The sequence below is a fragment of the Tachysurus vachellii genome, chromosome 1, assembly GCF_030014155.1.
Source record: "Tachysurus vachellii isolate PV-2020 chromosome 1, HZAU_Pvac_v1, whole genome shotgun sequence".
NCBI classification, from domain to species: domain Eukaryota; kingdom Metazoa; phylum Chordata; class Actinopteri; order Siluriformes; family Bagridae; genus Tachysurus; species Tachysurus vachellii.
The window spans coordinates 25,945,883-25,970,929 of NC_083460.1; the positions used below are offsets into that span (position 1 = coordinate 25,945,883).

Below are 25,047 nucleotides of genomic sequence, written 5' to 3' on the forward strand. Positions count from 1 at the left end.
ACATCGTGCAGCAGGCTGTCTAAAGCGGCCAAAGAGACAGGGAAACTCCAACCGGGCACTGGAGAGGGACATCTAGTGGCCGGGTCTGGAAACAAGTCCCACCCAGAAAGTCAGGTCAACAATGACAAAATACGCTACTCCTCACCCTCAACTTCAGTAACGACAAGCACATTAAGTCTCTGTAACCAAGTAGCTCAGCTCCCTCCCCAGTCACCACGTGTAGCTAAAGCTAGAGCGGTTGCTAGTCTGATTGGGAAAAAAGGCCCTAGTTCAGAGCTATCTAAATGGCTTAGCAGTCACTTCTTTGCTGGACTCTGGATCCCAAGTCAGTATAGTCAGTCGTGCCTGGAAAGAAGAGTAGTTTCCGAGTTTCCACTCAGTTTCCGAGATTTTAGGGGAGGAGGAACTGAAGGTTACTGCTGCAAATGGTAGTCTCATTCCCTATGATGGGTGGGTAGCCATGACAGTGAACTTGCCAGGGAATTTGGACCCCAACCTGTCCATTAGTGTCCCATTCCTCATCAGCAGCTACCCCGTGGACAAACCACTGATCAAAAGGCGAGGGGCATGGTCCTCCAACCAGGAGATCGGGTACTGGTTCGAAACATGGGAGAGCCGGTTGGACCTGGCAAGCTACGTTCATACTGGGAGAAGAAAATCTATGTGGTGAAGGAGCAAATCTCAGATAATCCGGTATATGTCATTCATCCGGAGGGAGACCCAAATGCAAGGAACAGAACCATACACAGAAACTTGCTGCTGTTAGTGAATAGCTTGCCTCTGGAGAGCCCAGCACAGCTAGCTGACTTTGTTACAGCCCCCAGTCAGAGGCAAAAACAGCCTCAACAGAGGATTAATTCTGCTGACGGATGGAATATCGGACACTGATGATGAGGATGAGTGGACAGGAGGTTATTGGCTGACAACACCTGTAGTTAGGAGGGAAAGTTCGGTGCCAAAGACATCTCCTACAGTAGTGTCTGGTCTGATCCCACAGAAACAGACCATGGCCACAAAGAATGTCCATGTACAGTACGGACGAGGGAAACCGAACCGATGGACACATACTTACCAAATGGGCGAGCGACGCCTGAAAGAGACTATACACACACGGGTGAGACAAACCTACCTGAAATTGAGCGCGAACAAAACGATCCTGAAAAAGAGGATCAACTAAGCCCAACGGATAGGGAAGTGGAATTAGTGGGAGAGGAACCACTGACAACCTGATGTCACTTACCTACCTCAGCCTGGAGAGGATGAGCAAAATGGACACGCTGAAACAGTACAGGAGGAAAGACTGAATTGTCCCCCTATGATGACTGGGCCTGCAGAAGATACACACAGGGAGGTTAGGAGGTCAGTCAGAGAGAGGAGGCCGAAACCAGTGTTCACTTATGAGTCATTAGGCCAGCCTTCAATACAAACCCATATAGGTTCTATTTCCTCACAGATTACCCCGCCTCCCCCACCATTCATGCCACACATAGCCAGACAGTGTATCATGCCTACGCCTTATGCACCACAGATGTATCTGCCTTACACATATTACATGCCAGTCACCACACAAGTTTATTAGACAAGAAGTGTTGTTGTGAAATGTCGGGAGCCATTTTTGTTTGTCGGGGTGGATGTGACACTCACAAAATAAGTTTTGTTGAGATTATTATTTTTGTTCCTTTCCTTCTATTGCAATTGTATTTAGTTTTATTATTTATATAATAGAATACTAATGAGAGATTACGAGATAAAAACACTATGACGTACTTCATCAATTAGACACAGGGTGGCAGTAACCACGAACAGTGTTACACTAGGTCAATTAGCGGTGCAGAGCAAGATGAGCTCATAATCCATGTTCCTGGAGAATGAGCAACGGTTGTCCTGCGTCGCTGATTTCTCAGGAATATTTCTGATATTTTCAGTTTCGGGATTATCTATATATCTGCCAGTGGGGACCTAGCCAGGACCCGCTACACACTACAGGACAGATACATAAGATAGCACAGACCAGCGTACTGCATACGCATTGTGCAAATTAAGAGATTAGTTAACAGTAAGAGGGTTGTAAACATATTTACACATGCAATAGCATGCCTTGCCTTTCTGATGGCTCAGGACAGTTTGACCCCTGCTGTGCTTAAGGCCGTCTTGTCCCCTTAATGCGAAGTCTCAAGACTTCATAAGCGCACACACATTTGCAGTTATCCATGGCTTTTGGTTGGAACGTGTAGTGATGGTCTTGGAGACGGTCATGTATTCGATGCACTTGCCGATGTAGCTGGTCACTGATGCTGTGTACTCCTGCAAGTTGATGGAATTGCTATTGTTGCAGCCTATGTGAAAATCTACATCTGGCCAGGTTTTCACCGGTTTCAGAACCAGTTTAGAGCGTTTGATGATTGGTCTGTACGGAATTAGCATAACAGAGACATGGACTGTATAGCCGAGGTGGGGCGAGCTCCATGTGGTACACATGTAGGATGTTTGTGTAAACCCCCTCTCACTGCAAAGTCTACATGCTGATGTAATTTAGGGAGGACTGATTTGAGATTTGCGTGGTTGAACTCTCCAGCGATAATAAACAGTCCATTGGGGTGAGCATTCTGCAGATCACTAATAACGCTTTGGAGTTTACATAGTGCCTCCTTAACATTAGTGCTGGGTGGGAATGTACAATTGGACAATGAGAACAGTGTTGAATTCCTTTGGTAAATAAAATGGCCTGCATCTAACAGTCACAAACTCCACTAGTGATGTGTAGCAATGTGTTGATGTAAATGTGTTGATGCACAGAGCTGCATTACTGTCGGCACGAAACAAGGTGAGCCTGTCTAGCTGAATGGCAGTTTCTGTATCTCTGTTGCTGAGCCAAGTCTCAGTGAAAACAAAGAGTCTCTTAACTCTTGCTGTGTATTCCGCTGGAGTCGGATGTAGTCCAGTTTATTCAGCAGAGAGCAAATATGTGATAGTAGAATAAACGTGAGAGCTGGCAGGCTAAGGATTGGTTTTTAGCCTAGCACAGGCACCTACTCGCTTGCTGCACTTCCGCTTCCTTTTCCTCAAACATTGCTTCCGACCTCCCCTCTACCGGCCACCAGCATCAGGCGATGCCAGAGACTGGAGGCCTGACCTTCACGGCAACCCAAGGTCACAAAGCTTCTCCAGCACATGCTCCAGCGTGAGGGGCCGCCTGCTGCCAACACATGGAATTGGAATGGCCAACACGCCCACACCCACTCCTCGCTGGTGAGTCCCAGCATACTGCGCATCAGCTCTCTTGAATGGCCAACATGCTGGAGTATGCCAAACTCAAGTGAGTGATTCTACAGCAGGTTGGCAGAGATCCAGTACAGCATTGCCACCGCTTGTGGTTGCTGGAAGCTGTGGAGGTTGGCCGGCCCTTTACCAGCAGCCAGCAGCTCTGGGATGCTTGCCAGAGGTTGTCAAGTGTGTGGTGCTGGAACAGATTGTCGTGAGCCTGCCTGCTGCGATGGCAGGTTGGTCCCGTCTCCCGTCCCTATCTTTATCTCTCCCCAGTTGCTGATTCAACTGAAACTGGCACCACAGCTGGCTCCCCCCTCCCTCACCTGTTCTGTGCCCTCTCTCCCATGGGTGTGTGAATCTGGCCACCCAGAGGTAGAAGTGAAGCCTGAGCTGGCTTGCTAGTGCTGTGTTGGAAAGCCGCTGATGGAGGTCGAGGCCCTGGTTCGGATTCGCAACGCAACACAGGCAGTCCTCGATTGAGCTGGGATGTATCGCATTCCAGAAAGTGTTCAAGGGGGTACACACCACACTTTGGTGGATTCAAGATGTGAGCAGACCTCAGTCCACCAAATATTGGTTCAAAATGAAGCACTGGGAGCTGCATATAGGGTGAGGGTTAGGTGTGTACACAGGGATATTCACGATTAACCTGTAGTGGCAATCACAGTGCAAGTTTGGGGACAAAAGTCCCTTACTAATCTTAGGGACAAATTGAGCAGCATTTTCTTTATTACTAAGAGAAATATGAGGATGTGTCCTGCAAGAGAGGGAGTTGCAGTGTGGGTTTTGTTCACCCTTGGCTGGAGAGATGATGCTGGACCCATCAATATCAGCACTGCACAGGGGAGCTTGGAGGGAGAGGGAGAGGGGACTGAATATTGTGCTTTATTAGGGATAGAATGCTATTATAGGCAACTCACCATAATCCAATGTCCAGTCACTCTGTTCACAAGAAAACACTGAACAAATTAATGGCCCACTTTTATTGGTTGAGCATTCACGGTGATGTGTGAAAGTGGTGTGCAGCATGTCATGAATGTCAGCTGATGAATTCACCGGCTAGCGCCATTGCGCACATTACCTCTAATTGAGGTCCCTTTTGATAAAATTGCCATGGACAATCTCCGGGCCATTAGAGGGATATTGATTTGTATTAATTCTGTTGGACTATGAAATGTGATATATGGAAGGCATGCCTCTGTGCACAATGTCTGCACACAGTGTGGCAGGCAAAGGCACTCTTCCACATTATCTCCTTATTCGGCTTTCAGAAAGAGACCATGACTGATAAAGACAGACACTGTGTGAGCTGTATGAATTGTTAGATATTAAATCAAGTCGCACAAGAGACACCACAAACTGACATCTCGGAGAGTGGTTTAATAAGATACATTACTTTAAATTTGTTACGACGATCCTTGCAAGTGTCTGGAACCCCAATAATTTGCAGTTAAAGAGGTCCACAGGATTTCCCCCATTTAAATTACTCTATGGGGATAGGTTAAGTGAATGGTAGTCTCAAAGAGGGAGGTGCTAGTTATGAAGATAAACCTCATAGAACACCAGATTGAGACACCCCCAGGCTGTGCCAACAGGCTTTCTCTTACGTTAAGGCTGCTCTTTGTGGTGGGCTGTTTTACAGACTGACAGATGAGACAGGGGGCAGGTATCAGTGCTGTCCCAGCTGGTGGAGGATCGTTTTTGAATGTGTAAATATATGGGGTTTGTTAGTTTTTATTTTTAATTTGGACTTTCGGAAAATTTGAACAGAATTCAGAATTTAAGTGCATTCACTGCTGTAACAAAGCCAACTGAAGCATTAACTTTTAGTCATAATGTAGAGGTGTCCTGCAATCTGGCTTTTTCATCCACCTTCTATTAAGTGAAGCCAGGTGTGGCAAACTGTTCCAATAATTATTTTAAGTCATTGATGTAAATGTTAAACAGGATGGGAATGAAACTACAGCCCTGCTCAGTTTTGTGGGAGTAAATATGTTCTTATATAATTCTAGTTTTAATCTACACTTCTTGTCTGAGTAAATGGATTTAACTGTCACACATTTTGTCCCACATGCCAGATTGAAGGATTTTGCAATATAGACCATCATGCCAAATTGAATCAAAAGCTTTTTTTTGAAGTCAATAAAACAAGCATAGATTTTACCATTGTGTTTTTGGTGTACATGCTGACTGACTATGGAGTATAAAGTGGAGATCTTGTCAGTAGTGCAGTAGATGGATAGAAAACCAATCTGACTTTTACTCAAAATATAGGGTAATGGATGAATAGCTGAGTGAAGCTTATATTAGGGAAGAGTCAGAGTATGAGAGAACAGCAAGTTTTAGAAGTGTTGAAGTGCATAACTATTCTATGAATGAGGAAGAATCTGAAACAGCCAAGTCTGAGGATTAGATAAAAGAGCCATATAAAAGGAGTCAGTAAGGCTTTTGACAGACATCTAGGCACAAGGAATCTAGCCACAGGGGCCCAAGCCCAGATAAATAGAGAGGGTTGGCTCAGAAAGGGCATCCAGCATAAAACGTGGCACATTTAAACATGCAAATTGTCAGTGGGAATTCCATACCGAATTGGTCGTGGCCTGAGTTAACAACGACCACCACTGGAAATTGGACTACTGTTGGTTGAGGATGGAGAAGAGGGAGAATGGTTCGTAGACAGAATGAGAAGAAGAAAGGAAGGAGTATTGGTCTAAGAATAGGGACTCTTATCTTTGGTACAATGACAGCTAAAGGTAGAGAGATGGTGGACATGACGGAGAGAAGGGAGGTAGATATACTGTGTGTGCAGGAGACCAGGTGGAAGGGGAGCAAAGTACATAGTATTGGAGGGGGATACAATCTGTTTTAATATTGTGTGGATAGTAAGAAAAATGGGGTAGAACTGATCCTGAAGGATGAGCTTGTGAGGAATGTTTTAAAGGGGTGAAAAAAGCGTCAGATAGCTTGAAGTTAGAAATAGAATTGGTGAAAAGGAAGAATGTTGTGAGGAAGCTGAGACTTTGGTTGTTCAGGAAGAGCTTCCAGATCACTGGGAATATACAGTAGAAATGATCAGGGAAACAGTTAGGACGGTGTTAGGTGTGTCATCTGGAAGGACAAAAGAAGATAAGGAAACATGGTGGTGGAACTAGGAAGTAAGAAGAAGTGGGACATAGAAAGGACAGAAGAACATAGACAGGATCAAAAGGAATCACAGCACAGAGTGAAGAGGGCTGTGCCAAACAGAAAGCATACAATAAGATTTATGCCAGATCAGACACGAGGGAAGATGAGAAGGACTTGTACAGATTAACGAAACAGAGATAGAGATGGAAAGGTGCTTTATTGTAGAATATTGAATATTGTAGAGCAGAAAATAGCAAAGATTAGAAAGCATGAGGTGAGGAAGGGTCTGAGGAATGAAGAGCGGAAAGGTTGCTGGTCCAGATGACATACCTGTGGAGGTGTGGAAGTGTCTAGGAGAGTCAGCAGTGGAGTTTAAATCTAGATTGCTTAACAGGATTGATGTTTAACCAATGTTTAAACAATGATGTTTGCGGATGATCACATTGTGACATTGTGATCTGTAGTGAGAGTAGAGAGCAGGTGGAGGAACACCTGGAAAGGTGCATATCTGCCCTGGAAAGAAGAGGAATGAAAGTCAGTTGTATGTGTATGAATGAGAAGGAGAAAAGTAGACCAGACGGTGTGGTTTCAGTGAGGACTGAGGTCAAAAAGGTGCAAGGTGCATTTTAAGTGAGGAAAAGAGGTGAAGAGGCAGGTGTATTCAATTGGGTGGATAATAGTGTCAGGAGTGTTGTGTGAATTAAGAGTGTCAGCATGAATCAAATAAAAGGTGTACAAGACAGTAGTGAGACCAGCTATGCTGTATTGATTAGAGACTGTAGCAGTGAGGAAAAGACATGAAGCAAAGATGGAGATAGCAGAGATGAGGATGTTGGGGTTCCAGGAGTGACAATGATGTACAGTTTCAGGAACGAGCACATCAGAGGGATAGCTCAGGTTGGCTGTTTTGGGGACAAGGTCAGAGATGCTAGATTGAGAAGGTTTGGACATGTGCAGAGCAGGGAGAGTGGTTATATTGGTAGAAGGAATGTGGAGAGAGAGCTGCCAGGTAAGAGGTCAAGAGTAGTGTTAATTTCGTCACCTATTTTTAATTTAGTCTTAGTCTTGTGCCAAATGTCCTTGTTAGTTTTAGTCATATTTAGTCATTCACATATCTTTTTAGTTAGTCTTAGTTTTAGTCGACTAAAAGTCCCGTCATTTTAGTCTAGTTTTAGTCAAAAAATTGTAGCTTGACCACATCTGGAATCTCTTGTAAGAATAAATACAACGAGGCCTCATTAAATGCAATAATATCAGGAACACAAGTGTTATAGTGGAAATAAATAACTTAATGAAAAGCCTAAGATCAAAACTGTAGGTGTGTGTATATGTATATATATATATATATATATATATATATATATATATATATATATATATATTAATTACCGACTTAATGCAAGTTATACATGGTATTGCACACACCATCATTGATGATATTTGGAGCAATATTACATGTAATTGTTAAACTTGATTCCCTTACATATACATTTGAAGCCTAATTATTAATTCTGATTATAATGTGACTGTGACAGGGGTGTGGGAAGAGGTTTCAGGTTGGGCGTGCTGAGTTTTTTCTGTCACCACTTTTGAATAAGAAACAATATCAAGGCTATAAAACTTGTCAAAACTCTGCGAATCACAAAAGTATCAGTGAGAAGTTGAGAACACTCGTTTAAACAGTGCATACACTCGAACTTGACTGCACATCACATTTTTTACTTTATTGTTACTGCTTTTAATTGTAATGCAAAAACCGTTCATCGGGACATAAGCTGTCATGTACAATAAAAGAGCCTGCACAGCGACACGAAATATAATTTAACACAAAAAGCCTGACTAGACCAGGGGTGGACTTGCACTCAGTTTTTATTTATTTATTTATTTATTTTTGGGAGCGGCGTGTGGACGAATTCTTTCTACGCACACACTATTTTATTACTTGATAACAGCCCGCTGCGAACTATAACACACTGTTGCCATGAAAATCAGAGCGTTGCCATGGACACAGGATTCTAACCGTAGAGACGGAGCACACTATTTTCTTTAGCGTAAACAATACAATTGTTTTTAAATCAATAAACTCCTTTTTAAAATCATCATTTTGAGTCAAATTATCGATTTATTTGGTAGGTAGCAATGTAATAAGCGGGATTTGCGAACTCGTTCTGAATATTTTAAAGGCGTAACAGCTGATGAAAAAGCAGAGACAATTGTAGACGAAAATGAAGAGAGATTTTATCTTAGTTTTTATTTTATACAAAACATTTTAGTCTCGTCTTTTTTTGTCAACAATAATGCATAATAATTTAGTCTTAGTCAGCGTTTTTGGACAGTGGTGCAGTCTTGTCATCATCTCGTCTTAGTTATGAAAAAAAAAAGGTTGTTGACGAACATATTTCTTCTCGTCTCGTCTGACGAAATTAACAGTAGTCAAGAGGAAGGCAAAAGAGATGTATGGATGTTTAAACAGCACATGAAGTTCATTCTTGTGAGAGTAGAGGATGCTGAGGATAAACTTACAGTATGTGCCTAATAGGAAAAGCCTAAAGTAGAAGAATAATAAGACACTACACAAGTCAACAACTAAAAAGAAATATTTTTCCACATAAAATCACAAACAGTTGGCGATCTGTTCATGAAACAGATTTTTTTTTTAGCAAATCATATTTAGCAAAGTACTACTTCTACACTTTTGTGTTTCATTGATTAATTTGTAATGCTAAACCGTTTTTCAAAAAAACGAATATATGTTGCCAAAGCAACAGTGACGATCTCACACAGCAGATGCACATCAGGCTCTGCCCCATCATCCTTTAATATCACACATACTATCATAATTTTGAGCTTCCCTGCTTTTTCACTGATACAGTCCTGGACTACATTCTGGGCTTAACTAATATAGGAAATATGCATTCAGTATATGTTGTAAATACACACATTTCATTTTATTCAAGTTGCTTTCAACAGAATCAAGATAATTCAGTTAACTTCTACATTGCTCTGTTATTTATAAACAAAATCATAACGTATGAGGGGGAGTTTATCAAATTAATTTAAACAATGTAAATCTAATGGACAAATTATAGGAACAGGAATGACAGGAAATTTAACTAAACTAATAATGTTTCATTTTAGGATTACGCATGTGTGTAAAGTTTAAACATATAAATTGTTTTGCTCTGAGATATCTTGTTGAACTCCTGAAGCAGTACAGTCTACATTAAGCACTTAAGTCAGCTGTTACCTACTGTTAATCCCAAAGATCACTCTCAGCTTATCTGGGAGAATCTATATGATCTATAGATATGAAATCTAGCCATGCACTGCAGCTGTGCCCTCATTTGAATGTGATGAGGTAGTCTGGGTAAGCCTGACAGTCATGAAACACCACAAACATGCTTGGATTCTGCATGTTGTTGACCACACTGTCAAATCTGTCAATAGGGTCCTGTAATGAGCGAGGAGGTGGAACCTTCATGTCACTTTTTCCAACTGTGTAACGTCCCGTTAGGACAAGTGTCACAAACATGAGCTGTGTCCCATCTGAGGAAGGTACAGAATATTTGGGTTTAGCAGAATAGCTGGCATCAACAGCAAAGTATGTCCCATGTCCATACAATGTTCCTACAGAGGAAAAACAACCAAATTTTAGAAAGTTTTGTTTTAAACTTTAAAAAGTTTGAAAACATATAAATGGGTGATGAGTTTTAGTCATTACCATTTTGTCCAGCAAATCTGCGGTTAAAGTTAATGCTCTGTATAGAAGCGCAGGCATCGACTGTGGTCCCGTGGTATAGGACTCTCTATCCTGCCCCATCTGTCCCATTCTTCTCCTGCAGCTCTTTCTTACGAACTTTGTAAGCCCGGCGCAGATTCACATTTTGAATGCGTTCAATCTGTGAAAATATATATGTATAAAACCTTACTTCTGGTCTACATTTTGTAATCTATTAACGCCCTCTCCCTTTGTATTGTTTTTACTTCCAATTATTATTATTATTATTATTATTAGATCAGTTTCCTTCATATTCAGTATATGCAGCACACCTTCACAACTGTTTTTGAGACTGTTCTCTTGAAGTCACTTTTCACTCTTTTGTACTCAGCAGAGCTGGGCTGCAAAGGAACCACCTTCAAAACTTCCCCTGTGGTCATGCAGTCCCAGTAAAGTGAAAAAAAGAAATATGAGGCACAGAAATAAACCAATATGAGTACATTTAATCAGATCAAAAGGTTCATTTTTCAATTTTAATTTTGTTATTTGTAAAATCAAGTAGCCCCATACCCGATGAGTTCTCCAGTCTTTTGAGCTTTGCCACAGCTGTAAACCCAATTGATGTGGCCTCCATTTTCGTAAGATTTACAGTCCATTTTTGTGCTTGTGCATCCAGTATCCCTCCTGCAACATTTTTGTTTTCCAGCTGATGATGAGCCTCTTTAGGTATAGTAACCGCTCCCAGATTTTTCTTAATCACAAAATGCACCAGCTGACACAGGAAAAAAGTGTGTCCTGCTCTTTTTCTTTCATCTACAATGACAGATAGTTGCATGTTCACACAATAATCATGCTTTCCATAAATTAAGCAGACAGAATAACACTGGAATAACATTTCTACTGCTTGATAAATAAACAAAACCAGAAATAGAGGACATGTATTTTAATTTTTCTGTTACATTCAAATCTACTACATACCTTTCTGACAAGAGCCCCTCGTATCATTTACATGAATTTATTTACCCCTTTTGTCAGTCCATTAACTTCCTTCCCATTAGGGCCTTGCTGGCTTATCTGAATACCCAGAGAATTCACATTATTGAGAATATCATCAATTTCAGCTGAAGTGAGTTGTTTAAGTTCATCTTGTGAAACATTGAAAAGAGCATTGGCTTTGATATGCTTGTTGAAGCTCTTGACATACATGCTCTTGAGACATTATCATTAGTTATCCCCACTACAAGAAATTCAGCTTTGATATGCTGATCTGGAAGAGACTGCAAAAGGGAGGTATGGTCTAGGGTCAAAGAAGATGGAGCTGCTCTGAAAGGTGTTAATGACAAAGGAGCTGGTAAAGAAAAAAGAAAGACAATGATCAGACAAAAGCAATGGAAATGTAGGTATTTCTGTGCATTTGTTCATGCAATGGCAGCTATGGTAATATAAATGATAAAATAATAGACAGTGCTATGAAAACAGATATGTTTACTCTCAAGTTAAATATTATAATAATTGTAACTGATGTGTATTTTCTCATCTGTCTTCTGGGTAAATCTACCAAAAATCTGTTGTGCCATTGCTTTAAACTCCAAAAAGACATGGATTTTCTTCAGAACATTGCAAATTCTTTTAACATAGTTGAGGTTAGCTTGTACTGTGGCATCCTTCACTCCCTGCAGAATAGCCTGAGCAACCAGACGGGCATCTAACCCTCCTTCCCCTACACAGAACACAGTATTCAGATAGTTTAGTATTTTCCACCAAGAGTTATATGTTATGCTTGTCTATGCACTAGTGGATCTGTTACAACAAATAAACTAATTACGTCACATTCACTAAACGTGTTTCTGAGGTTATAAGAACTGAAACGTATGGAAATACTGTATATTTAAAAATCAAGTGACATAAGTATCATATCTATAGCATTCATTGACATAGATAATTCCTCTGACCTCATAGCATTTAATTATTACTATTACATTTTTTTAAAAGTAGAAAATAAACTGAATTGACCACAGGTGGATTTTAATTATAGTGCTTATTAGTAAATAAAAAAATCTTAAACATACTAAACTGTACCACTCACTCTTTTGTTAATCACCTTCCCTACTTTGACAAAATCAGCCATATTACATGAAACTCGCATACCAGAAGCCCCTAAAGCATGTGAGAAATACAGAAAGGATGGTGCATAGAAGGTGAAAAGAAGCTGAATTCAAGTTTTGTGACCGTAAGATATTCATGAATATTCAAGATGTCGGTAATTACAGATAATGCTACACTAAGTAAGCAGGACACTTTTTTAAAAGAATAAATATATAAATTTACTATGAATGAAAACAAAAGTTTAGACACAATCTAAAGGGTGGCATCTAAAAGTCTCCTAAAAACAACTAGTGCCTAAAGATTGGGGCTTATTTTATCAACAGCCCCGACAGAGACACCTGAACCCTTGCAATCACTACTTCTACTGATGAGTATACACTCAGTAAGCTGCTTGACTTATTCTGGGTTTGTACTTAGAAACCAGGTTTCTGCTTTTTACTGGTATTTTCGTATTTTGTCCCTCTCCCAGCTGCCTTATAGCAATCATTCCTCTTTCCGAGAAAACACAACATGCTTCTTCACCACACTCACTTTTTACCAATCTTTCCACAAGACAGTATGCTATCTCTACTGATCAACAACAAGATGTTGTTACCAGGCATGACTCAAACACCACTATTTAAGTTTTTTGTAACAGCACAACTATTGGCAAGCATAATGAGAGAACATGGAAAATGAGATGAAATGGTACACTGACAATTTCTTCTGTATTGTCAACAAAACCAGTGGAATACCTTAGGAAGATTGCGTTTCCAAAATACGTCATTTCAGTAGACAATTACACCTACAGGTCACTTACTGTTGACTTTTTGTTCCAAAGAACTGCTGCTGTATTCATAAAGACCATGACCACATCCCAAAGGTGCTCTTTTGGACTGAGATCTGGTGACTGTGGAGCCCATTTGAGTACAGTGAACTCATTGTCATGTTCAAGAAACCAGTCTGAAATGATTCGCGCTTTATGACATGGCACATTATCCTGCTGGAAGTAGCCATCAGAAGATGGGTACACTGTGGTCATAAAGGGATGGACATGGTCAGCAACAATACTCAGGTAGGCTGTGGTGTTGACACGATGCTCAATTAGTATTAATGGGCCCAAAGTGTGCCAAGAAAATATCCCCACACCATTACACCACCACCACCAGCCTGAACCGGTGATACAAGGCAAGATGGATCCATGCTTTCATGTTGTTGACGCCAAATTCTGACCCTACCATCTGAATGGCGCAGCAGAAATCGAGACTCATCAGACCAAGCAACATCTTCTATTGTCCAATTTTGGTGAGCCTTTTGTAGCCTCAGTTTCCTGTTCTTAGCTGTCAGGAGTGGCACCCGGTGTGGTCTTCTGCTGCTCTAGCCCATCCGCCTCAAGGTTCGACGTGTTCTGCATTCAGAGATGCTCTTCTGCATACCTCGGTTGTAACGAGTGGTTAATTGAGTTACTGTTGAATTTCTATCAGCTCGACCCAGTCTGGCCATTCTCCTCTGACCTCTGGCATCAACAAGGCATTTGCGGCCACAGAACTGCTGCTCACTGGATATATTCTCTTTTTCGGGCCATTCTCTGTAAACCCTAGAGATGGTTGTGCGTGAAAATCCCAGTAGATCAGCAGTTTCTGAAATACTCAGACCAGCCCGTCTGGCACCAACAACCATGCCACGTTCAAAGTCACTTAAATCACCTTTCTTCCCCATTCTGACGCTCGGTTTGAGTGTGTGTGTGTGTGTGTGTGTGTGTGTGTGTGTGTATATATATATATATAATATATATATATATGAGATTTAATTTTGAAATATTATCCTGTATCACATCTGGACAGAGCAAAGTCTCAACTTTTGGAGGAAGCTGAAGAATGTCAACCGGACCCTCACACCCTAGTTCCACACCAATTTAGGAACGTGACCAGCTGTATTAAAGTTTATTATGGCACCATTGTTGAATTCAAGAATTCTACAAATGGAAGTTAAAACTGAGCAATTCATTACCAGAGCTCTGCTCCCATTCATATGCGATTGTAAAAAGACAACAACACACACTGCAGCCACTGGCTCTAATATCTGGGGAACAATACTAATGGGTAGGAACTCTGTAATGATCTTTGTGTGTTTAAACCTTTCTCTTGAAAGAACTGCAGGACTCCAGGACCATTTACTGACGTTTTCTTCCATGTAAGATGGCTAAATGATGACTGCAGTTTCTTCTTCATATCAGTTACTTTACACCGAGGTCCTGAGACATGGACACATGGGGACGGTGAGGATGAAGCCATTAGTTTTACATCAGATGCTTCCACACCTAGTAGTGACAGAAGTTCAGATAAATTATCTACTAGTTCTGCTGAACATAAAGGCACAGTGTCGCTGTGTTCTGCATAGTTTTGCTTGTGAACCTGTATAATATTTTTTAATTTATTGACTACGGGGCTGTAGCCCACCAGTTGAACCCTCATTCTGGGGTCAGACACTTGTCCTGGCTTGTAGCTAATTTCCACTTTAGAATTTTCATGATTAGCCTGTTGTACTACAGGATTCAAAGCCTGTTTCAAAGCATTGATTCCTGGTGACTCAAATTCAGCTTTCTCAAGCACAACCATCTCCATACACAGATCTCTCTGTATTGCAGTTGCTGCTTCCTGAAGTGCACCTGTGGACAAACTCAGCAGAACCAAATCCGAGCCGGAGTCTGTGGCCTCAATCAAAACCGGACTGCAGAGATTCTCCTGAAATCATGTCTGAAAGTTCTGAATAGCACCAGTAGATGACAAAAATGCTTTAATGGGATGAGGCAGTGTGATTCTTTTCTCTTGAATCTGATTCAGCAACTCTTTAAGCTTTGTTTCTGCTGAATGGACTTGTTCTTCAGGACCCAAGAGTGCCAGGTTTCTCCTGTGTGATCCGGATCTTTGAATAATCTGACTTCATCTTCTGCTCAAACTGCTCCTTCACAAGTGCATCATAACGTCTCACAGGACATTCTTTATGGGTTTGCTGTCGCAAATTAATAGCATCTAAATCATTTAAAAGCTTCTGCACTTCCTTTTTTTCTCCAATTATCACTGCTAAACCTTTTTCTTCATAAATTCCAAGGTTTTGTGAGAATTGGAAAGCTTGTTTTTGTAGAATCTCTAGCCTCTTAGGATCCACCTCAAAATGGATCATATAGCGATCCTGCAGGTCTGAGATCAATCTTGTCTTCCCACTTCTGCTGGACATCATTTTGACATGTTTGAACTGGATCCCTTATTACCACTACTGTTTCAGTAACCATGTCTAGCTTAAAGCTGCTTAGCAAATAGGAGAGCTGATCATTTAAATCTGACTTTGCTGTTGAATTGCCTTTAAGAAACTTTAGTAAGTATGGGTCCAGTTTAAAAACTTTCTGCATAGGTGTATCTCCAGTGGCCTGTAAAACACAAAGAATTAATTACATAACTACACCAGCGACTACAGATATAGATATTTTAAGAAAGCATTTCACCCTCATACATGTGATAAGTATAGTAGTTTTAAATGTTTAATTTCTACACATTGGCATTTCCTATAAATCAAGACTATGCATATCCTTATTGTCTTAACAGGAAGTCATAGATATCTACACCTAGATGTTGCCTTGGGGTTCTAAAAATGCGTCAAACCCGCCGCCATCTTGGAACAGGGGTCTTGTACTTCGAATTCGTGGACGATGCCGGACTTCTGTGCTGCGTTTGGGTGTTCAAACTAACGAAATCTAAAAACCAGGCAGCAAGGGATTACGTTTCACAAGTGAGAATGTGTTTTATGATATTGAATGTTAGGAAATTATATTTCTGGTTACGTTGGTTTGTTTCAGTCCTTGGTTAACGACCGCAGCCAATCCATGCTAGTTACCCATTATTTTTTGACAGTTAGGAAAACCGACAACGTTTGTAGATTCCAAAGCTCTTAATAAGGAAATTAAAAATTGACCCATGCTTTTTCCTTGAAGGTGAAGACCCAACTTTATGTATGTTTTGTAAGATTCCCTTATCTGTCAAACATATTTTATTAGATTGTCCTGGACTTAACATAAGCAGAATGCTCTTTTATCAAGTTATTTCACTTAAAGGTGGGGTCTCCGTTGTTTGAGAAATGCTTCAGAAAACTGAGTCGGGACGACAAACTAAACAAAAACAAAACCAACGTGTAGCCAGTGAGCACAAAGGGGCATGTCTTGTCAATATGGGCAGAGAGAGTGTTCAGTGCGCATGTGTGACATTAGCAGAAAGCTTATTTAACATTGACATGGAGGATAAAAACAAAGAAAGAAAGTGAAGAAAGGCTTACGATAAGGCAAGAAATAGGACCCGTGTTAATATAGGATCAGCTTTCCAGCGCTGGAGAGAACTGAAGGAGCAGGAAGTTGGTGCATATTCACAGATTCGAGATTCCCGAGTCAATAACTCCTGAGATAAACGCTGTTACTACACAAATAACACCTCTTTTCTATCGTAGTAATGTAGAGAGGCAGCTACAACCGCATTTTGCTACTAACAGCGTTTAGCTCAGGAGTTGACTCGGGAAACTCGAATATATAAACTCGATATATATAAACTCGAATGAATATGCGACCAAATTTACTTAAGATGCCGAGGTTGCTTTTTTCCTTCTCAATAGGTGAGTAGTGTTGGTTTTGTTTTATTTCACAGAACTAATATATGCCATGGGGCACGGTGGCTAAGTGGTTAGCACGTTCGCCTCACACCTCCAGGGCTGGGGTTTGGATTCCCGCCTCCGCCTTGTGTGTGTGGAGTTTGCATGTTCTCCCCGTGCCTCGGGGGTTTCCTCCGGGTACTCCGGTTTCCTCCCCGGTCCAAAGACATGCATGGTAGGTTGATTGGCATCTCTGGAAAATTGTCCGTAGTGTGTGATTGCATGAGTGAATGAGAGTGGGTGTGTGCCCTGCGATGGGTTGGCACTCCGTCCAGGGTGTATCCTGCCTTGATGCCTGATGCCTGAGATAAGCACAGGCTCCCCGTGACCGGGGGATAAGCTCGGATCGGATAAGCGGTAGAAAATGAGTGAGCGGTAAGCGGTAGAAAATGAGTGAGAGTGAGTAATATAGGAGTGGCGTCCTTTCCATGATTGTGTCATTTTTGCTTGTTTGTTTATCTGCAATCGTATTGTTCTTCCCTTCAGCTATGAAAAAGACTTTTCATTCCATTAGTTGCCTGGGTTAGGTATGTGTGTGTGGGCGGAGCTATCAATACAGGGGTGGGATCCATTTGGGTTAGGGGCGTGTTTGTTTTGGTGATTTCAACATTGTCTTTCAAACAACGGAGACCCTACCTTTAAGGACATTGAGATTATGCCTGAAAATGTTTTGGATTTTTTTATCGTATGTTAATTAAAACAAAAAAGTATAATATGACTTGCTGTTTATATTTGTTTTGTTTTTTATTGTAGTTGTATGATATTTTTGTTTTTGTAATTGAATTTTTGCCATGAAAATAGCTTTGATTGCTGACATGGTAAACAGGTGATAAACAGAGACGTCAGTACCAATACAATACCAATACAATTTAAATGTCTAAATGAACATGTATAGTCACACCATTGTAGCAGTGTTGCATGCAGTAGGCTATAAGGTAAGTAGCGATTGTTCATTTGAAATTTACTCAAGTGTAAGAATGTAACTAATAAACTTACACCTACTAGCACTATGCGTTATATTTTGAAAAAAGTACATTATCTTAACATCAAAACCTTAAATTTTCTCTGTACTCAATGATAATGAATACATGTCTGACCGTTCGAAAGAACCAAAAAAAAACTAGAAAATGGCATTCATGACGATTTATGGTGATTTTATTTCCGTTAGACCTTTGCCTACATTGACGCTGATGCATTAAAGAGGAGGGGGTCCCCTGTTCCAAGATGGCGGCATTCGTTTTAATGTACTGCCGTAGCCAAGGTGACATCTAGGTGTAGATATCTATGACAAGAAGTATGTTAGCAAAGCAATGCCTACTTGTTTTTCAGATGTGGAATGTAGCAGATGCTGTTTTTCTTTTTTAATATCATGGTGTTTTATCAAGATGTGTACATCTCCTCGTCCAGGAAGATTATGTGATCGGCTTTGCTTAATACTCTGTCTTGTGCTGTAATAATAATCATCATCATTATATTTTACACTACTTTCTTAAACACACTCTTGCGTATCTTTTTAATTTAACTAGGGCAGAAAGGTTATAATAATAATAATAATATATATATATATTTTTCCCCTCCTCGAACCGCCACCTTATTGTGGTGGAGGGGTTTGTGTGCCTGAATGATCCTAGGAGCTATGTTGTCTGGGGCTTTCTGCCCCTGGTAGGGTCTCCCAAGGCAAACAGGTCCTGGGTGACAGGCCAGACCAAGAGCGGTTCAAATACCCCTTATGAGTGAGTTAATAACAAGGTCTGTGACGTCGCCCGGTATGGCGCAACCGGGGCCCCACTCTGGAGCCAGGCCCGGGGTTGGGACTCGCATGCGAGCGCCTGGTGGCCAGGTCTTACCCCACGGGGCCCAGCCGGGCTCAGCCCGAAGGAGCGACGTGGGGCCGATCTCCTGTGGGCCCACCACCTGCAGGAGGGACCGTAAGGGGCTGGTGCAATGTGGATTGGGTGGCAGTCGAAGGCGGGGACCTCGGCGACCCAATCCCCGGACACGGAATCTGGCTCTACCGGGAGGAGGCCCCGGGGAAGACCTAGGACACGCTGGAGGGACTATGTCTCTCGGCTGGCCTGGGAACGCCTCGGTATTCCCCCGGAAGAACTGGAGGAAGTGTCTGGGGAGAGGGAAGTCTGGGCGTCCCTGCTTAGACTGCTGCCCCCGCGACCCGGCCCCGGATAAGCGGTAGAAAATGGATGGATGGATGGATATTGTATTTTTCTCATAAATTTATTCACCCACCTTCTTTTTCCAAGAAGTTTATCTTATAGGTGTTTGTTGTCTCCCACCTTTTCCTTTTCCCCACAGTCTCCTCCGCCAGACTGCCAGTTGGTCTTAAAATAGTTTCTAATCTTTTTTATTTCTCCATCTGAGAGATCATTTGCCTCAAAAAGCACAGCATACTGATATTCTGCCATAATGAATGAAAGTTTTCAAACATAAATCTTTGACTATCGCTTGTTTGTTTTTCAAACACTCCCAGACAGGACCGTTGCTAGTGGGGTGAAAGGTGGTGACAATTACAGGGGCCCCCACTGCCCAAGGGGCCCCACAAAATCCAGCAGCTATACTATATAGGCCCCTGTTCTGTGAATTATTCTAATATTAATAATAGTCGTATGCCACAGATCTTAATGAAAACCACAGAAACATACAATTTGATATAATAAGTCTTCCAATATCAGCTCGTCACCCCTCCCTAAAAATGGTTTAGTACGATACGAGGTATTTATTAATTTTTCAGTCAATGACAAACATCTGAGGGAGCCAATAAATCGTAAGTCCCACCCTAGCTTGTGAAAAGGACCAATCAGTGTTGACGCGGCAGCTGAAGTTAGAAATGAACTTGGTGGAAGAGACGGAGACTGACTGACCGATTGAAAATGATACGAAAACATAAATCAGGGTACCAGAAAAAAAGAAGGGAGACGGAGGCCAAAAGAGCTGCTGCCGGGCGGGCAGGTACTGTCAGTTTTTTTTAATTAAGAGAAAAACTGGATATGAGTCATGATGCATGTCACAAGCATTATAATTGTATAAAGCGCTTATACATATAAAAGTAACATTGTCACGCACCTGTCTGCTGATGATGCATTTAATCATTCAGAATCACAAAATGAATTTATTGAACTCTGTGGAAAAAGGGTCTTGGAAGAAATGTTGAAGGAAAGGGAGAAAACAATTTATTATTCTGTGATTTGTGATGCAACTCCTGATATTTCTCACATGGAGCAGAATGTGATTCTTTTAAGATATGTTGCAAACAAGGAGGATGATCACTGGGAGATAATTTGAGCGTTTTTTACAGTTCAAAGCGTTCAATGGTAAGGCTGGCCGGGAAATATCATAATAGATTTATGGAAATATATTTAAGGAACACATTTTCAATTCCATCAGATAACTTTGTTTCTACATAATAAAAAAACTACTGAATCTGTCAGACATAAACTGTCATGTTTGTACACACCTTGCTTTGCTCTACTGAGTGTTTGATCTCTTTTATCTTCTTCAATCGGTCCTGAATCATCTGCTGCACATCAGTCTGTGTTTCCTCCAACTGAGTCTAAGGACAGAGCAGAAGATAAATAATTTTATTAAAGTACTTTGGCTAAATTTAAATTTAAATCACAATCTTCCTATCTGATCTTCTACGGGAAGTTTATCAGCATTTCTCACCTTCCTCTTTCTGCTCTCCTCCTCTATAGGAACAGTGTTGTGATTCTTGTGATCTGTCTCAGTGCAGAACTGACACACACATGTCTGATCATCTCTACAGAACAGCTCCAGAGCTCTCTGATGTTTCTGGCATATGTAGTCCTCCAGGTTCTCCACAGGGTTTATTAGTTTGTGTTTCTTGAGTTTGGGCATATTATTATGAAACTCTAAACACACATACACAAACATTTATGTAAATATCATAATAGATTTATGGAAATATATTTAAGGAAGTGCGATTGCACCTTTCACCCTCTCTCTTATGTGCTTGCTAGCCGTTGTTGTCAGGTGCATGTTATTTCCGGTTATGCCCCTTATCGGAGGGCTTGTGAGTAATGTCCTTGTTGCCGCGTTGCATTAATGGGGTAATGCTACATTTAATGCGGCGGTCTTTTCTGCTTTTTAATGCTTACGATCCTTATTTTGAGGAATATGGTTCCCGCAGTGAGTTCGTAAAGTATCGGAAGTTGAGATGAGAGCGATTTGCCGTGTTGCATGCAATTGGAGCGTGTGAGAGAGAGCTTTGTTTTTCCTGGCGTATGTTGTGGTCAAAGATGCTAATTCAGGGCATCATTATTTGTGCCATTAGTATGTTTTGAAAAGGGTTTTCTGTGTAGGGAGGTTTATTTTTGGCGCTCGAGTTGACGGATTAGGTTATCAATACTGTGTTATGAGTTATATTTCAGGCTCAGTAGTCTATGAGTGACATAGTAAATAAATTTGGGTTTTCTTTTGTTGAACTTTGGATGCAGATTTTCTTTCTTTTTCCTATGCTGTTTTGATCTTATGCTTTGCTGTTTCTTTCATTTTTATTTCTGCATAAGATTTCTTGTATTGTTTTTGCAGAAGATTTTTTGTATTTATTTATCTGAATTATTTAATTATTTGTTGATTTTATGTCACTCATTCAGTGTTAAGGTAATTAAAAGGTAATGTATCTGGGCTTGAAATGAGTAGTTTTGATTTGTTTATTTATTTTCTGCTCAGTTTCTTTCTCTTCCTTTTTCTTGAGTTGAATATGATGTACTGAAATGCCTATACTGTAATTTGATTGGAATTAAACTGGAATAGAAAACTTTGAATTTAACTTTCTGGTGGTTCCTGGTTTTACTTGATACATGTAGTGAAATTAGTGACGTCATTTCTATGTGTAGTGTCTCTAACTATTAAATTAATAACTGTGGTGGTTTTTACCCCTGGCGCCCGAACCCAACCTTTTAAGGCCAATTACCGTCACAATTAGGTTTAACACTGCAGACAGACATAACTGAGTTAAACAGACTAATCAGTAAAACCTCATTCTGTTACATGTGTGGACTGAATGATGTGATTTCTTACTGTAAAGGTTAAAAACACAGGAAGAAGTAAATGGCTGAATCTTCATCACAAACAGAAGGCAGAAGAAGGGGGAACATGGAAGAACCAGAATTATGTAAGTTATACAGTTTATGCATGATTAGTTTTCTGCATGTGTAGTAATTATAAATAATCTACATGTTTTAATGAAGTACTGTCACTATTATAATCTATATTGTTATAAAAATGATCTCAGTGAATAGCTTAATTGTCTTAACTGCCTTATGTAACAAGAATAAGAGTTGTGTTATAATACACAAACATCTTAGAAAGACATTTATTTACACTGATCCTGTAACTATGGAGGATTTCAATTACGTTACTAGTTAGATATTTCAATATATAATTCAATAATTAAATATGTAATGAAATGTAAGAAATAAATAATAGCTCATTAGAATTATATTATTTATTATTGTTTTATTTATTTCTTTATAGTTTGTATTTATTTGCATAGATATATAAAAGTGAAATGTTTTGTTTGCTATTTTAATATGTGGATATTCATTTATTTAACTGACACTGAATGGCAGAAAAACGAATCAGAATCAGGTTTATTGGCCGAGTGTGTTTAGAGTTTCATAATAATATGCCCAAACTCAAGAAACACAAACTAATAAACCCTGTGGAGAACCTGGAGGACTACATATGCCAGAAACATGAGAGAGCTCTGGAGCTGTTCTGTAGAGATGATCAGACATGTGTGTGTCAGTTCTGCACTGAGACAGATCACAAGAATCACAACACTGTTCCTATAGAGGAGGAGAGCAGAAAGAGGAAGGTGAGAAATGCTGATAAACTTCCCGTAGAAGATCAGATAGGAAGATTGTGATTTAAATTTAAATTTAGCCAAAGTACTTTTTTAATAAAATTATTTATCTTCTGCTCTGTCCTTAGACTCAGTTGGAGGAAACACAGACTGATGTGCAGCAGATGATTCAGGACCGATTGAAGAAGATAAAAGAGATCAAACACTCAGTAGAGCAAAGCAAGGTGTGTACAAACATGACAGTTTATGTCTGACAGATTCAGTAGTTTTTTTATTATGTAGAAACAAAGTTATCTGATGGAATTGAAAATGTGTTCCTCCTTTAGAGAAGCAAAGAGAAAGCAGACAGTGTTGAAATCTTCACTGCTCTGATTCGCTCCATTGAGAGAAGTCAGGCTGAGCTGCTGGAGGTGATGGAGGAGAAGCAGAAAGCAGCAGAGAGGCAGGCTGAAGGACTCATTAAAGTGCTGGAGCAGGAAATCAGTGTGCTAAAGAGGAGAGACACTGAGCTGGAGCAGCTCTCACACACTGAGGAGCATCTCCACCTCCTACAGGTCAGTGTTCCTCTTTCTGCTCACTGACAATGCAGAACATCACAGAACAACACTCACCATGCTGAGGGATTTCTCCTCTCTCCTGCTCTACTGTAGATTTACTCCTCCATGTGCAGCCCTCTACACACCAAGAACTGGACTGAGATCAGCATTAACACTGATGTGAGTGTGGACACTGTGAGGACAGCTCTATCTCTGCTTCAGCAGACTCTGAATGAGAAACTCACTGAATCATTCAATGACGAGTTAAAGGAAACAGGTGTGAAATTATTTTGTACTTTAGATTTGATAAAAGTACAGTCTATTAGAGTCTCTAATAATACAATTAAGTAGATATTAAGTGTTTTAGATATATGTTTTGAAAAACCTAAATGAAATCAACCAATAACTGGTCTGAAATCTAATGACAGTGATGTTTTGTTGTAATTAGTTTCTCCATGTGAACTGAAGAGGCAGGGTTCCCACGCGTCCTGGAAAACCTGGAAATTCTGGAAAATGAATGACCAATGTTCCAGTCCTGGAAAACACATGGAAAATGAAAAAGGGGGCGGGGCGTATAGCTATATAAGCAGGCAAATCGCCAGAGGAAATCAGGTCATACGACTGAAGCGACGACACTGAAGCCACAGCCTCGTGGCATGGCATATAACGCAGTACTCGTTTCGTATCTCACGGAACCGAGGTTACGTTCGTAACCGAGTACGTTCCCTTTCGATACTCCACTTATACTGCGTATGGGGAACGAATTCAACCGTACCGTGCCACGGTAGGGAACGATAAGACTTATCTTGAACACCCTGGGGCCCAGAGGATAAGTGAGAGGGCCGGAGCCGTCGAACCCTTGACGCAACACTGCTAAGAGGGAGCAAGCTCCCCGGAGGTGGTATGTTGACGGAGTCTGAAGAGGCCGTCGTATCAAACCGAAAGAACCCGAGCGTGCAAGGTCGGGATGTCCAGGTTATAGAATCTGACAAAAGTGGACGGCGAGGACCATGGACCGCCAGGTTGGCCATGGATCGTCCAATGGCTTGGGCCGTGGTTTTTGTGGCGCGCAGGGCCAGATCTGTGGTGCTGCAGAGGTCGCGAAAAGCAGGTTCACTAGGGCTCGACTCATCCAGGGAACGGAGAAGCTTTGCCTGAAACACCTGTAGAATGGCCATGGTGTGTAGTGCTGAAGCGGCTTGGCCCGCAGAAGTGTAGGCTCTGCCAGCCATGGCAGATGTCATCCTGCAGGGCTTTGAAGGAAGGGCTCTCTTGCTTTTCCACCCCGCAGCCGCGGGGGGGGGGCAGAGATGAGCAGCCACGGCCTCGTCCAGGGGCGGCAATTGCTCATAGCCCTTCTCCTGAGAGCCATCTACTGCGCCGAGAGCTGCAGAGGAAGTGCGTAGGGGGGCCGAGTAGGGGGCGCGCCACGACTTTGTGAGCTCATCGTGCACCTCAGAAGAACGGGGCAGAACGCTGGCGGGGGAGGAACCACTCGTCCTGCCTGCTGCGCGTCGGCTCCTCAGGGGGGGCCCACTCCAGATGGAGATCTTCAACAGCTCTGGAGAGGATGCGGAGAAGCTCGGCATCCATCTGAGCTTTGGCGTCGATGGGCTCTAGCGACGGCAAGTGGGCGGGGTTAGAATCACCGGCCCAGTCTTCCGTTTCAGAAGCCGCGAGTGACATGTCGTCAAGCGGCTCGTCCTCCAATCCGCCAAATGAGACGAGGTCGCTCACTTTAGCTGAGGGACGCTGCTCTGGGCGTGAGAAGAGGACGGGGG

At 41.4% G+C, this 25,047-nt stretch overlaps 1 protein-coding gene across 1 annotated transcript; it reads left to right on the forward strand.

Annotated features, from left to right (window-relative positions):
* The first annotated feature begins 22,543 nt into the window (after window positions 1–22,543).
* LOC132853299 (tripartite motif-containing protein 29-like) lies at window positions 22,544–24,386 on the forward strand. Its single transcript, XM_060880964.1, has 5 exons — window positions 22,544–22,742; window positions 22,859–22,954; window positions 23,057–23,284; window positions 23,381–23,543; window positions 24,340–24,386. Exons 1-5 carry the CDS (start codon window positions 22,551–22,553, stop codon window positions 24,384–24,386), a joined length of 726 nt encoding a protein of 241 aa, XP_060736947.1. The 5' UTR covers window positions 22,544–22,550.
* Window positions 24,387–25,047: the final 661 nt, after the last annotated feature.